Source organism: Phaseolus vulgaris, chromosome 4 (genome assembly GCF_051622355.1).
Source record: "Phaseolus vulgaris cultivar YP4 chromosome 4, ASM5162235v1, whole genome shotgun sequence".
Taxonomy (NCBI): Eukaryota; Viridiplantae; Streptophyta; class Magnoliopsida; order Fabales; family Fabaceae; genus Phaseolus; species Phaseolus vulgaris.
Genome location: NC_143501.1, coordinates 49,848,092 through 49,863,235, shown reverse-complemented (window position 1 = coordinate 49,863,235; position 15,144 = coordinate 49,848,092). Strand labels below are relative to the sequence as shown.

The following is a 15,144-nucleotide window of genomic DNA, read 5'->3' as shown; positions in this document are numbered from 1 at the left end:
AAATCATTAAATAAAAATTAATTTTAAAGATAATAAAATATATTAATTAAATTAAATATTATTTTAAATACTTAAAATCATCCAATAAATTAATATTTTATTTTATTTTTTAATTCAAAATATTATTATATTATTGTAAGTGTTTGTTAAGCGTAGGTGATGTTGATGGTGTTAAAAGAAGCTTTTCTCTTTCCTTTCTTTGCTTATTATATATATGAGGCTATACCTTCACAGCACTTCATATTTTCTAACTCTTCTTGTGTGTGTCACTGCAACTACACTAAAAATGGAGTCTATTGAACAAGGAAGAGAAGAAAAATGGAAGGGCAAGGCCATAGCAGAAGTAAAAGGAGTGAAAGCAGAAGAAGTGTGGCCACTTTTGGAGGATTTCTTTGGCCTGAACAAGTGGTTTCCCACTCCTTTGTGCATTCCTGTTGAAGGCCTCTCTGGGCAACCAGGGTGTGTTCGTTTCTGTGCTGGTTTCAAGACACCAGTGGATGATGAAGCCAAGAAAACTGTGAATTGGACCAAGCAGAAACTCTTGTCCATTGACCCTTCTCAATGGACTTTCACCTACTCCATTGTGGAGGGAAATGTAGGGTTTCACTCCTACATAGCAACTTGGAAACTCAAGCCAACTCCTGAAGGGACTGAGATTCAGTGGCACTATGAAGTTGAACCAGTTGAAGGGTGGAAGCTTGAATATCTCAACACCTTCACAGACAAAGGGTTGAATGCCATGGCTAAGAAGATTGAAGAAGGTTTGAAGAACATGGAAACAGCACTCAAGTTCCACAACTAAGTGACACACTCACATACTGTTATGCTTGTACTGCATACTGTTATGCTTTTACTGTTTAATTAATGCAGGTTTCATCCGTTTTAAATATCCGTATTCCATTACGATTTTATTTTTAAAAGTCATTTCAGTAGATTTTGAAGGAGAAAGAAATATATAAACTATCCTTATCAGATTTGAACAACACTATAAGAAAATCATCAAATAGAAATCAATATTTAGAGATCAAAATAATTAGTTGCAATACTAACTAAATTAGAGACCATTTAGAAACTAAAAAAAAATTGGTTTCTAAATTAGTTTATATTATTGTGAAATAGTTTTTAAATTAGTATCTAATTAGGTACCAAAGTTTTAATTACCAATTATTTAGATTCTAAATTTGATAGTAAAACCTTAGTTGCTAATTAGATAACAATTTAGAAACCATTTAACAATAATAAAAATTAATTTAGAAATCACAAATTTATTTAGTCCTTATAATGATTTCTAATTTATTTTTTGACTCTAAAATTATTTTTTATTTTATGATTTTTTTTAGTGTAATGTAAGATTATTTTGGTATCGGAAGAATAATAATTAATTTACATTTTGCATGCATGTTACTGTTACTGAAGTAACTATCATTCAAACCAGTATTTTGTTTCTGTATCTGTATTTTAGCTTTCTCTTGGATAATTAGAGGAGAGTTTTGATGTGTGTGTAAAATAAGTTTATGAGTTTTAATAAACTCTTGTTATTAATAAAACATGTTTTCTGTGTTACTCAAATTTATAATGGAATTCACAGTGACATTATTGAAAAATATTATAATTAATCACAGTTTTTCTATAAATGTTATTGGAAAATTAGGACTTTTAGTGATTCTTATCCAGAAGAATGGCCATAGAGTCCTTTTACTTTAATATTTGCAGAGATTAAGTAAGTTTTTCAAAAAATATAACCTTTTTATGATGAGAAATGAGATTTTTGAGAAATAAATGCAACATATATTGATTATTATCTGTTATGATTACTGTTAAAAGTTGCCTTATCTTGTATGGAAGACTAATATTTAAAGTAATTTTTGGACCATGCTTTTTCTTCTTTTAAAGTAATCAAATCAAGTTTTAATATGTTGGAATAAAAACATTTTTTGTGTGCATAAAAATAGTACAAAAAAACAAAATCATAAAGGAAGTCTCATAAAAGCTGCAGTACTAAAACCTGCTAAATTTTATGTGGTCTGCATAATATTTGTATATGTAGATTTTTTGCACGTGATTGTTACTTACAAGAAAGAAAACGAGTTTTGTTTGTGTGGCTATGATTAACAGCAGCTCATGAATCTGTGGGTTGATATTTGCCCTTAATTGTTGGGCAAAATGGTCCTGATCCCATCCATCACTACTCTTCGTTCAATTCTATGTACCATAAACATTGATATTGATACAATTTTATTATGTAGCATGAACATTGATACGATACGTATAATCTCTAAAATATAGTTGTACCTGAACGGATATTGGAGGCCAAGTAATCTTAATCCACGTCGATACACTATCTACTTCACTCTGGGTTGTCCTATTCTTCACGTATCCTTTCCACTTCGCGTGCCTCGGTCGGCCGGCGAGAGTACCTGCGATTGCACTCCAACGCTCAAGTCAGCGATGGTGCTCCAAATGAGAATTCTCTGATCTTATAAAAAACGTACCTTTTCTCCCTCTCTCCTTCCCTTTTAGTAGGTTGACTTGGGCCTCTACCCTGTGGGCCCAGTGAGCGTTCATTGCTCGCTAGGGACATGTTTAGTGGTCTCCGGGTCGTGTTTGGTGGTTTCCTGAAAACCAAGGGAGTGATCTAGAGAACGTGTTTCGACTTAGTCAATGGTTGTTATAACTGCTCTTTACTCCACTTGTAACAACGTTCCGGACTTAATTAGATTATTCGACATAAACCATTCGGTCGTTCGATGCCGACCGGTACAATAGGACACTTGCTAGAATTGTCAGAAATTTAACAAATATTTTTTTTAATTAGACATTTCACCGATACATGTTCTACAAATGTCGTACGATTTGTATCCGACACGGACATACCATTTAAGAGACATGTCTGAGCCTCATATATTGTTACTTTAATAGCTATAAATGTCCGTTTGATAAAAAGAAAAAAATATAAAAAGTGAAAGAGAAAATAAATTAAATTTTGTGGAAAACAATTGTCTGGCTAAAAACAAATAAGTAAAAATATTATTCACTTGTTAATAATAATAATTTATTTATTTATATTTAATATCAATTATATATTTAATAACTTATGTACAAATAAATATAATAATAATTTTTTATTTTATGTAGAAAATAGCATTCAACGTATATTTTTGTTAGGAATTTTGTTGAATTATTTCCTATACACTAACCATTATATAGTAAATTTAGGGAGGGTGTTTAAAATATTTTGTGAATTTTTTTATTCCACAAACATATAATAATCAAGATTTCCATTAATGGATCCTCTCAAGTGTTACATAGAGGAGAAATGAAGATAATCCAAAAATTGTGGTGAACTAGTATACGTGTTGTCATATTCCAAAGTTCTTATTTGTTATATGATATGAGGTTTGTGAGAAAAGTTTTATGATTTTATTCTTTTTTAAAGATACATATTAAATATTGGATGGACCACGTGTCGTTATACATATATTTAAAATTTATTTGAGCATAGTGCAAAAATTATATCTTTTTATTTTTTATTTTACTTTTCTCAATAAAAAAACATTTGTGATTGTATATTTAAAGATACAGGTGACAAATAGTAGAAATGTTAGGCCGAACAAACTGGTACTAACTATTAAAAGAAAATAAATACTGGTTAGTCTATAAATAAACAAGACTCTTTCCATACCTTCTTGCGCCACTCATATTAAATGTGAAAATATCGTTTTATCACTTTTTTGTGGCACCTCCATACATATTCCATAAGATGTTTCTGGATCCGAAAGTGTTATTTAGATTTATAAAATCCATAACTCTTTTTTGGATTTGAAATAAACCTATGGATTATGTAATCTAGATATATTCTGGATTACATAATCTGGAAGTCAATTTCACATTTATAAAATACTTCCGGATTATGTGATTCAAAGTCTAATCACACATATGAAGAAAAGGCTTCCGATACATAATCTGAAAAACTAATCTTATGTATAGAAAAGACTTATGGATTATGTAATCCGGAAGCTAATCATAAAAGACTTTTGGATTACATAATCCGGAAGCTAATTATGGATCTATAAAAAGACTTATGGATTTTGTAATTTAGAATATAAAAAAATGATATTTTTAGAATACAAAAAACTTATGGGAATGACACAAAAAGGTATGGAAGTGTAGGAAGAAGCAGCCAATAAACAAGGAAATTGCAAGTAACAAAAATTTTGGGCCAGTCAAATGGGTTCAGGCTTTTATAAGAAAGATGGTGCATATATAGAAGGGCAGTTTCTTCCTGTATCCCTACATTTTTCTTCCTGCACCCCCATAATGTAATGACAAAAATATTCCTATTACTTTTTTAAAACCCCAAAAAGCACATAAAACCCACAATGCAATTCGGTAGTTTTACGGAATTGGGAATCTGCGTTATTTTTTTTGCATTCTGGATTGGAAAATTCGTAAAGTTTTTTATTTGGGGAATCTGTAAATTTTCCAGATTGGTGAGTGTGGTAAGCTTCTTGATCCATCAATCCGTAATAGAAATTAGGCTTCCAGATTCAACAATCAAGAAATCAACAATTTATTAACAATTTGCTTTCGTAACACCCCTCATCCAGAAAACAACATGTTTCACTTATGGATTGATATGAATTCGTAGCACACTTTTGGATCCCGATTTCTGGTAACCCCAAAGACTCCATAACCACCAATGCTCATAAAAAAACTTAATTATTACCTTTAAAATCCAAACAACACTTCGACAATGTAACCCATTCCACAACCTTGCTCCGCACAACCCTCCACCAGCGCTTGAGATGAACGAAGAAGATGAACAATGCCAAACAAACTCCACCACGATGCCCTTTTTCAAATAAAAAGTCAAGGTTAGTCTTGAGATTTTTAAAATTGTGGGAATGTAGGAAGAAAAACTTAAGGTGCAGGAAGAAGAAGCCGAAACTTGGATGCAGATGATTTAAAAGGCTGATCCGAATGAGTAGACCCAGATTAAAGAAAATGTTACGGTGTATATGTGAAAAACATTTTTCGATTGGTATAGGTTACATAATAGTACCTACCGATAATAAAGTTATGGTAAGCAAAATGCATGTTGGTGCATCATGAAAAATAAAACTCTTTGGTCTTTGTATTGGGCTAGTAAGCCTTTTATCCTTGGGCTGTGCTTCCCAAATTCTGATTATTTGTTCTTCCTGCACTCCCATGATTACTAAATGCACCCCCATATCACAAGCAAAAAGAAGTAAATTACCCTCCCTCTTCACCATGCCTCCACTATTGCTGCTCTTGCCTCCACTGAAAATAGTGAGTTTGGTTAGAAGTTTGTTCCATAAAAATGTTTCTAAAAAATATTATATATGTTTCAGAGTGCATTTTATAAGTTTTAGAAAAATGTTTTAAAAGGTTTATTATAAAATATATATGTTTCAAAAAAACTTGTTAAGAAAATCCTATTTTAAAAATTATGTTCCAAAATCATGTTTTAGAAATTTTAGTTATTTTGAAATGTTTCGACCTAAAGTTCGAGAGATAATATCGATAAGATCAATCACCAGATATTATTCGTTTTTTATCACCAATTTATTTTTGAAAGACATTTTGGTAGATTAGAGGAGGAAAAAAATATATAAACTGTTACTAACATTAACTCCTGAACGAATTTTCAAAACAAATATTTTAAAACTTTACAAGGATGTAAGAAGAAAAATGATAACCAATATATATATATATATAATCTCATATTTTATTGAAAGAAGAATGAAAAATTAGCATAAGCGAAGACCTAAGAAGAGAGAGTCTACATCCAATCACATGATCCAGAGTGGCAAAAATTTGTAACAAGCCCAACAAAAATTCGCCACGTCAGAACCTAAAGGATATTCCAGTCATTTTCATAAAACCAGACCCAATACGGTCTTTTGATTCTCTGCAACCCAACACAGCTTAGTCTTCCCCATCGGCTCCGCAACGACTTCCACAGATATAAACCTCACTGAGTCACAGTGAGACTCTCTCTCTCGCTCTCTGTCTCTTGTTCGCTCATTTTCTCTCTCTTCATAGCTCAATTTGGCCGTCAATGGCGGCCTCAGATGCTCAGAACGGCGTGTTCTCCGTCAGGCACGCCTTCGGCAACGTTCTCGCGTTCTTTATCCTTCTCCTGATCGGCGTTCTCGCCTTCTCGATCCGTCTATTCTCGGTAAGCATTTTCCTCATTCCTCTTTCTTCCGCAGATCTGGTTACCTAAATCACGTTTCGATTCCGTGTTTTCCTTTTCTCAACGTGATTGTGTGCTTCTAAATTCAGTAGCTATGATTACAGCTCTATTTAACTTTCGTGTTTTTCTTCGTGTCTATAACAATTATCGAGCATAACTTGCAATCTTAGTGACTTAGCCGTGACGATTTAGTGTTTAGATTTTGTGTTTTTGCGACTTGACCGAGCTGTTCGTTCACTGAGGAGATAAGTCAACGATTTAAAAGAAAACGTTTGCATCAGTGGTGTACGAGTAATGCTTAGACTGAAATGTTGAGAAGATGTTATGTGATTTCAAATGCACATGCATTTGAATTGAATTTCCGGTTAGAGCAGTTAAAATTCTACATTACATGCATTAGATTCTTTTTTCTTTGGTTATGGTTGCAAAAGCTTGAATGCCTGGAGCAGTCATGTTTTGTTGAAGTAATTGTATAGAAGTAGTGACATGGTGTGGCTATTTCTATGAACTGAATACTAAGTGCTTACTCAAATTTCTATTTGTATTAGCCTTCTTCTGTTTTCTGCGGTATCAGAGTAGGGTATCTAGTTCCGTTTGTTTGGCAGAGTTTTTCTTGCTCTCCCTCACTTTTTTATGCATTTTGTACAGGTTATTAAGTATGAGAGTGTTATTCACGAGTTTGATCCTTATTTCAACTATAGAGTCACTCAGGTGAGCAAGCACTATTTGAAATGGAACTGTTTTGCTCATATTACTATATTCTATTGGGGCGACTGAGGAATCTTTCGTACTGGTTAATGGAAATTGGAATTTCTTCATGGCCATGGCGTTTGTTCAATTTTACTCTGTTAATCTCAATGCCATAATATTTCAGAGAAGATGTGATGTATTTGTTGGTTTCAGTTTTTGACAAAGAATGGGATATATGATTTCTGGAATTGGTTTGATGACCGAACTTGGTAAGCTGATGGTTTTTAGTTTTGAAGCAAGTTTTCCTCTATACTTGCTTAGTTTAAACCGCTTATTGTTAAATGTTTCTGGATATAATATAATGTCTTTGTTTCCTGTGCCTTTCAAGGTATCCCCTTGGTCGTGTAATTGGTGGGACTGTTTATCCTGGTTTGACCTTGACAGCAGGCACCTTATGGTGGTAGGCATTTGAAACACTGTAAATGTTGGTTGTCTTATGCTGTACCTTTTCTATTTGTTATATACTAATAAACATCCATTCAAGCAATGGTTTTTGAAGTTTATCTGATCTAGTTTTTAACATTCCCTTCTGGTTTCAGGATACTGAATTCCCTAAACATACCTCTCTCAGTTGAAACTGTCTGTGTGTTTACTGCTCCTATATTCTCAGCCTTTGCTTCATGGGCAACTTATCTTCTGACAAAGGTTTGTCCATGCCCGAATTTCACATTGATATTTTTGCTGTTTATGTTCTTTCTAATTTGAGCTGCTTCCTTTTTTCAGGAGGTGAAGGGTGCGGGGGCTGGTTTGACAGCAGCAATTCTTTTGGCTATGGTGAATTTCTCAACAAGCTTTATGACTTGACGAGATTGTCTTCCAATTTTCCTACTAAAATTTTTATTTATGATTGTTATGATCATAGTTATTGGCTCAATCATTGAACGTTCTATATTTGAATGATTAGCCAATCAATGCTTAGTAAAATTGTTGGATGCTGGTTGAATAGTAACCACGTGTGTTGATGTGTATTTGTAAATTAATGATGCCTGTTTGTAACGGTTGCTCTCTTGTAATATGTTTTGGTATTTTTTTTGCTGGGCTCTGGCATCCCTCTTACATGTAATTGATCCTGATTTATCTTGTGTATGCAGGTCCCGTCATATATATCTCGATCAGTGGCTGGCAGCTATGACAATGAAGCTGTTGCTATATTTGCTTTGATCTTCACTTTCTATCTCTATATTAAGGTGATCTGCCAAAGCAAGGAACTTTTTCCTTGCATTGATTTGTATAATGACTTTGGTTTCTAAAATTTCCTCCAGATTATTACAATGCACTATAATAATTGTCCAATAATGTGTAATTTGAATATTCTGTATGAACAGTCAGTTCAGTGGCCTTTGCAGTTAGAAATAATCACTAAGCTTTGTATTGTTTTCTATTTAAGCTTCTAACTTGATTTACACATTATTTAGACGCTCAATACAGGGTCCCTCTTTTATGCCACTTTGAATTCCATAGCATACTTCTACATGGTAAGCTTTTTACAATACTATTTATCTTGGTTGTCTTTGCTGTGCGCCCTCTTGTTTATGTTAAATTCATTTCTTATCTTTCAGGTTTGCTCATGGGGAGGGTACACTTTTATCATTAATCTTATTCCTATGCATGTGCTCTTGTGCATTGTAACTGGTCGCTATTCTTCTCGACTCTACATTGCATATGCACCTCTTGTAAGTAGCTCTTCCATTCATTCAGTTATTTTTAGAGTTCAAATAAATGCATTTGTCCTTTTCAATTGGATAGTTGAAATGCACATTGTACATTAGTCATGCTTGATGTGGTAAGCTGTAATTTGGATAATATTTTGGGGAGTTTTGATAAGGTTTAACAACAATAAACAACAACAAAAGACTCATCTCAGATAGGTGATTTGGCTATTTAGGCATGGTTTAACAGATTGATAAAATACTCCACAATGAGGTTCAACTTACTTATTCCAATACGTGAATGAAGAATTTATTTACACATAAAATCTGCATTTTGCTATATTAGAATTTGTAGTTCGTTTGGACACATATTTACTATATTTTGTGAATTTATCCTGTTATGTTTACAATTACCAGCCAGGTGTATTTCTGGTCTGAATCTGGTTTGTATATTTTGAACCTATCTCAAATTAGTCTACCCTGTTCCCGAATCACATTACATTTTTCTTAATGCAGGTTGTATTGGGTACACTGTTGGCTTCCTTGGTGCCAGTGGTTGGGTTTAATGCTGTAATGACATCAGAGCATTTTGCATCATTTCTGGTGAGTTCAGTTCCCCCCCAGTCTTTGGATTAAGTCAAACTTACAATAAAGATATGTGACGAAGAGCATGTTTGAGCCTAACAATATTATTGCATACCTTTTCTTGTGAATGCTTTATTTTCAATGGAATTGTTCTCACAAAATAATAACTATAATAATAAAATATTTAACTGAATATTCTTTGTTATTTTTTCTTTTGTTTCTGTGGAGGGAAAAGTTTTGTGCTAATATGTCAACGAAAGAGTTTAAATAACCCTTTAGCTAGTCAGTGTCAGTATTCGTATAAATGGGCTTATGAACTTGGAAGTTGATAACTTTGTTGAGATAACTGAAATACAAATATTTTTATGAAGGATCAATGTACTTTGTAAAATACTTTGTTAATTAAATGAATTTATAAACTTCTTTTAATACAACAACACAAACTTGTTCCCTACCTGTATGGACCAAACAATGTTACCATGCTTTATTTACCAAAAAATCAGAAAGGTCACATGATCAACTTTACCTGTGACTAAACTATCATCTTGTCACCAATTGGTACTACTCTGTCTGGTTACCCTTGTTATTTGAGCTTTTAAATCTAACTTAATCATTATTTAATATAGTACCCAACTTCTGCAAATCTCATGCTAGTTTTTAAATTTAATCTTCTTATCTAATTATGATATAAATGCTATTTATTTTCCAAGTCTAATGACTTAATCATTATTTATCACTGATTATATACACATACATTTTATTTTTGAGCACATCCAATGAATTTATTATTGTATTTTTACTCTTTCCATCTCTTTATATCCAACTTATTAGCTGCATTGAAACCTACCTATTTTTCTTGTGCAGGTTTTCATTATCATCCATGTAGTGGCTCTGGTGTACTATATTAAAGGAAGTCTTTCCCCAAAAATGTTCAAAGTAGCTGTGGCACTAGTTGTTTCTGTTGGCGTGTGGGTGTCCCTTCTATTGGTTTATTTGACTATTCAAAACATTGCTGGAAGATATTAAACTAGTACCTTTTTTTCTTGTTTATTTTGCAGGGCTGTGTGCTTTGCAATGGTGGCAGTACTTATAGCATTGGTAGCCTCAAGCCCAACAAAGGGATGGAGTGGAAGAAGTTTAAGTCTGCTAGATCCGTAAGAGCTGTTTTTCAATCTTAATTATCATTTAAATCCTGTAAAAATTATTATCATGTTTTTACTTCACCTAAACTGATATTCTATGATTAAGGTGATTGTTGGTTATTCAATTTCATAATAGCCATAGAATTTACCTAATATAGTACTGTAACCATGGAAATGTCTTTTGAATTTGACCTTTCTCTTGGTCATTCTGCCAAATATTTCCTTTGTAGGATTTGGCTACAATCCTAAGTACTTAATTTATTTGTTGTGTGACAGTACTTATGCAAGCAAGTATATTCCAATCATTGCTAGTGTTAGTGAGCATCAGCCCCCTACTTGGCCTTCATACTTCATGGATATCAATGTCTTGGCATTCCTGGTTCCAGCTGGAATTATTGTAAGTTCGTTTTTGATAAAAAGAATTGTTTTATCTTTTTGTTTTCCATACTCAATATAGACTAAATCATGGTGGTACTTACCTATTGTAGGCATGTTTCTCTCCCCTATCTGATGCAAGCTCCTTTGTGGTACTTTATATTGTTACATCGGTATACTTTTCTGGAGTCATGGTAAGCATAATAATGGAGGTGTTTTTTCATTCTATTGCATTTTTATTATTTTACTGAAGAAAATCTCGATGGATATCAGGTTCGCTTGATGCTTGTACTTGCTCCAGCAGCATGTATATTGTCTGGGATTGCTCTCTCCCAGGCTTTTGATGTTTTTACAAGATCTATCAAGTTTCAGTTGCCCAGCCTATCAGATAATTCTCAGGTTGGTGTAAGCATTATTTCTTTTAATGATCACTGGTTGACTTCATGTTCTTCTGGTCGTTATATTAGTTTGCTTTGTTCAAATTGTGTTTTTGACTATCAAGGCAGGGGAAGGCAGTTCTGAAAATGTTGTGCCAAATGATTCGGTGAAGGCAGATAAAACTGAGGACACTTCAAAGGAGCGAACCTCTAAGAAGAGCAAGAAGAAGGAAAAGGAACCTGTGGAAAAGCCTCTTAGCAAGTCCCAAATTAAGAAAAGGCTTTTGGTTTTACCTCTGGAAACATCCGTCATTGCTATTATCTTGCTTGTGTTGCTAGGGGCCTTCTATGTGGTAATTTCTTAAACATAATATTATTCATTTGAAGTTTCCTCAGATGGATTATTTATTTGATAATATTTTTTTGCCTTCTCTCCACTAGGAGTATGAAGGCCAAGTAGGTGGATTATTTATTTGATAAAGATTCCTTTTTATTTATTTAATATATTTTCTTAGTATTGTTTTACAATTAACTTCTTAAATGAAACCCTTGATTCATGGTATTGTATTACATTCCGAAAAATATTATGCCAGGGAATATTATTTCCCATGAACATGTTCGATTGACATTTAGCAATTATAGAAAAGAATATTTTTAATCAAAAATTAAAAAAAGAATAAAAGTGGAAAAATATGTGATGAAATAATGAAGTTGGGGAGATAAAACGTGAACCTAACATTAAAATGTGACATTCTGAAGCCTACTTTCCTGGGAATCCTTTTTGATACCTAGAAACATACGCCAAGTTAATGAAGTTGGGGAGATAAAACGTGAACCTAACATTAAAATGTGACATTCTGAAGCCTACTTTCCTGGGAATCCTTTTTGATACCTAGAAACATACGCCAAGTTAAAAAGTGTAGGATTTTTTTCTGAAAAATAATGCCATTTCATGCAATCTGTATGTTATAAAAAAGTTCCTCTCTATCTTGATCTCAAATGTAGGTTCACAGTGTATGGGCAGCAGCAGAAGCTTATTCAGCCCCTTCTATTGTTTTAACATCACATTCACACGATGGGCTTCATGTTTTTGACGATTTTAGAGAGGCATATGCTTGGCTGAGTCACAATACAGAAGTAGATGATAAAGTAAGTTCTATGGGATTTTGTTATTTTTTCGGCTGAAATACATGTCTCTTGTGTGCAGTTTTTATGCCCATGTTGCTAAACTTATGTCCTTGATTTTTTTCTCTTGAGTTCAGAATATAGGTTAATTACTGATGTTCTTTCTGAAATAGACTGTCTGGAATTATCGGTGTTGGTTAGCTTCCACGACTTCCTGAGTTTTGTGCTAATTTATGAAATTTAGATTATGTTTTGAAATTAAAGAATCTTCTGCTTCTTAAATTTAAATGAACAAAAGTTGACAGATGATGTTTCCTTAGGTGGACTAAGTTGGTCATTCAGTAGTTGGAAATTATTATGTAAAAGGTGATAGTCAATTGAGACTTTGAGGTGATTTAACTGATTATATGTTAACTTGGGGTATACTCTATCCCTTATAAAGTTGTAAGAACTATTGTTCCCTGAACATGTTGATTCCTTTTCCACTTTTAACCAGTGGAAATTTGTTGAGAAGTTGGTTAAAGCGTTAACCAAATATTGTTTCTAAATTACAAATTTTATGGCTGAAGTTCCTAAATTGTTTGCACCTTTAGATTATTCTTACTCCAAATGAAGAGAAAAATGCTGGTTAAAACACTTAACTACTGTTGAAATATTCATGCTCATAAAAATTCTTGTAGGTGGCATCTTGGTGGGACTATGGGTATCAAACAACTGCCATGGCTAACCGAACAGTCATTGTTGACAATAACACCTGGAATAACACACATATTGCTACTGTTGGTACTGCAATGTCTTCTCCAGAGAAGGCAGCTTGGGAAATTTTCCAGTCACTGGATGTCAAATATGTCCTTGTTGTCTTCGGAGGTCAGCTTCTTTCTCTTTATTGGGTTATCCTAAGTCCCCTTGTTCTGATTAGATGCTATGATTATTAACAGGACTGGTTGGTTATCCCAGTGATGATATCAATAAATTCCTGTGGATGGTTCGAATCGGAGGGGGTGTATTCCCTCACATAAAGGAACCAGATTACTTAGTAAGTTAAATGAGTAATATGGGTTGTTCAATGTTTTATCCTGGCCTCGATATTTTGTTTTCGAGAATAGATGACATTCTAGCTTCACTTGTAATATTTATATTTAGAGGAGTGTTAACACTTTTTTTTTTCAAATTTCAAGAGGGATGGTCAATATCGGATTGATTCCATGGCCACACCAACAATGCTAAACTGTCTCATGTATAAACTTTCATATTACAGGTCAGATTTTCTGTAAAATTGGTTTTGAAATTTAACGTTTTCAGTTGGTATGCTGCCTAACTCCCCTTGCCTTGCTTTTGCTCCAGGTTTGTAGAGACAGATGGTAAGGCTTTCGACAGAGTGAGGCGGACAGAAATTGGAAAGAAACATTTCAAACTTACGCATTTTGAAGAGGTCAGATTGTTTCTATCGATTTCTTAAATTCTTACATTTGGAACTTTATGTTGCTGTGTGCTTCATCTATTATGATCCTGAAATTATTTTCAGTCGTTCATGACCGAATAACCATGGTATTTGTTCTACAATATATGGAGAACCAGTATGGTGCAATGTCTTAAATAATATATTTGTAATTGTCTAGATTTGTTAATTGTTAGCGTGTCTCTATTTTTGTTTGGATAGTTATCTTGCATCGTTCCTCGATAGTCCACTATAGTACTAATAAACTTTAATATTTGAAATTTTGATAGTATATTTTATTTTACCTGTAGTTGTCATTTTCATATGATTCTATTATCTCACGCTATTTTTTTTTACAAATCTATATTTTATTTGCACCCTATTTTGTTCCCCATGACTCCAAGTGATGATTTGGTCTCTCGCAAGTCCTGTTTGAAAAGAATAAAATACTCAAAAAAAAATTAGGTTTGGAATATAAACTTATTAGCTTTGAAATATTAGCCATTTTATATTTTTTTGCCGCTTTACTTAGTTGGCGTTTATTGGGCTAGTAAAAAACATAAAATGTCGTATACTTAGGTTTTTGGTACACTTTTTTGGATATTGTTAATAAAAGTGGTATTTGTATTCTTGTATAATATCCTATGAATCCTCTTAAGAATTATAGATGAACAAGTAAATGCATTTAATAGTATGAAAATAGTGTAGGAAGATTTCCAATGGGGTTGTAAAATTTCTACTTTTCATTCCTTAACTAGTATTCTAAAAAATGTTGGTTGGCAATTTTCTTCCAGATATTCTGATGAGAATTAATCATTATACCTTCTATGGTCTTAGTCTTACTCATGCTAGACATTGCTTTTAATACATTCAGGTCTTCACAACTCACCATTGGATGGTTCGGATATACAAGTTGAAATCACCAAAGAACAGGATTAGAGGAAAGACTAAAAAGTCGAAATCGGTTAGTGTGTGATTGTTTTCAATGTGCTTTAATTTCTTAATATTTGTAGTTGGAGATCCCTTTAACCTAGCCATGACTGGTCTCTTGTTTCATGTTTTGCAGAAAACAAGCTCGAAAACTGCCTCGAAAAGAAATGAACTAAAAAGGAATCCCTTTTAGTTTATTTTTTTTCATTTCTTTGGGTAGGGGTAAGCTTATTTTAGTGTGCGTTTAATGTATACAGCTAATGCAATTGCCTTGGAAGAGATTTTGCCGGCATTGTTAGTTACTCTTGAGTATCGAATGACCAAATGAAAATTTTGAAACTCCACATTTTGACCCAATTTTGTAATATCTAATTTTTAGGATTGAAATGCCAATCAGCAAAATGATTTCATGTTTTTCTGGCTTTTATCACAACAAAAAATTACTAAATAGAAAATCACTAAATAAAAACTAATTTTAAAAATAAAATATATTAACAAAATCAGATACTATTTTAGAGATTAAAAAATTATTGATATCTAAATTAATTTTTAT

At 32.9% G+C, this 15,144-nt stretch overlaps 2 protein-coding genes across 2 annotated transcripts; both read left to right on the top strand.

The window, feature by feature from the left end:
• Positions 1-229: 229 nt before the first annotated feature.
• LOC137838122 (lachrymatory-factor synthase) lies at positions 230-876 on the top strand. The gene has a single exon (XM_068647356.2). The coding sequence runs from the start codon at positions 287-289 to the stop codon at positions 800-802; it is 516 nt and encodes a 171-aa protein (XP_068503457.2). The 5' UTR covers positions 230-286; the 3' UTR covers positions 803-876.
• Positions 877-5,926: 5,050 nt separating this feature from the next.
• STT3A (staurosporin and temperature sensitive 3-like A) lies at positions 5,927-14,935 on the top strand. Its single transcript, XM_068647354.2, has 23 exons — positions 5,927-6,202; positions 6,869-6,931; positions 7,124-7,179; positions 7,299-7,370; positions 7,510-7,615; positions 7,694-7,744; positions 8,062-8,157; positions 8,386-8,445; positions 8,530-8,643; positions 9,136-9,222; positions 10,069-10,172; positions 10,263-10,358; positions 10,623-10,743; positions 10,835-10,915; positions 10,995-11,120; positions 11,224-11,451; positions 12,104-12,247; positions 12,904-13,090; positions 13,162-13,259; positions 13,402-13,481; positions 13,568-13,655; positions 14,536-14,625; positions 14,728-14,935. Exons 1-23 carry the CDS (start codon positions 6,083-6,085, stop codon positions 14,782-14,784), a joined length of 2,325 nt encoding a protein of 774 aa, XP_068503455.1. The 5' UTR covers positions 5,927-6,082; the 3' UTR covers positions 14,785-14,935.
• Positions 14,936-15,144: the final 209 nt, after the last annotated feature.

Coding starts and splice junctions, on each gene's coding strand:
- LOC137838122 (XM_068647356.2), top strand. CDS start 287: ATGGAGTCTATTGAACAAGGAAGAGAAGAAAAATGGAAGGGCAAGGCC.
- STT3A (XM_068647354.2), top strand. CDS start 6,083: ATGGCGGCCTCAGATGCTCAGAACGGCGTGTTCTCCGTCAGGCACGCC. Junction 9,223..10,068: donor AGCATTTTGCATCATTTCTG/GTGAGTTCAGTT, acceptor TTTCTTGTGCAG/GTTTTCATTATCATCCATGT. Junction 10,744..10,834: donor TGGTTCCAGCTGGAATTATT/GTAAGTTCGTTT, acceptor TACCTATTGTAG/GCATGTTTCTCTCCCCTATC.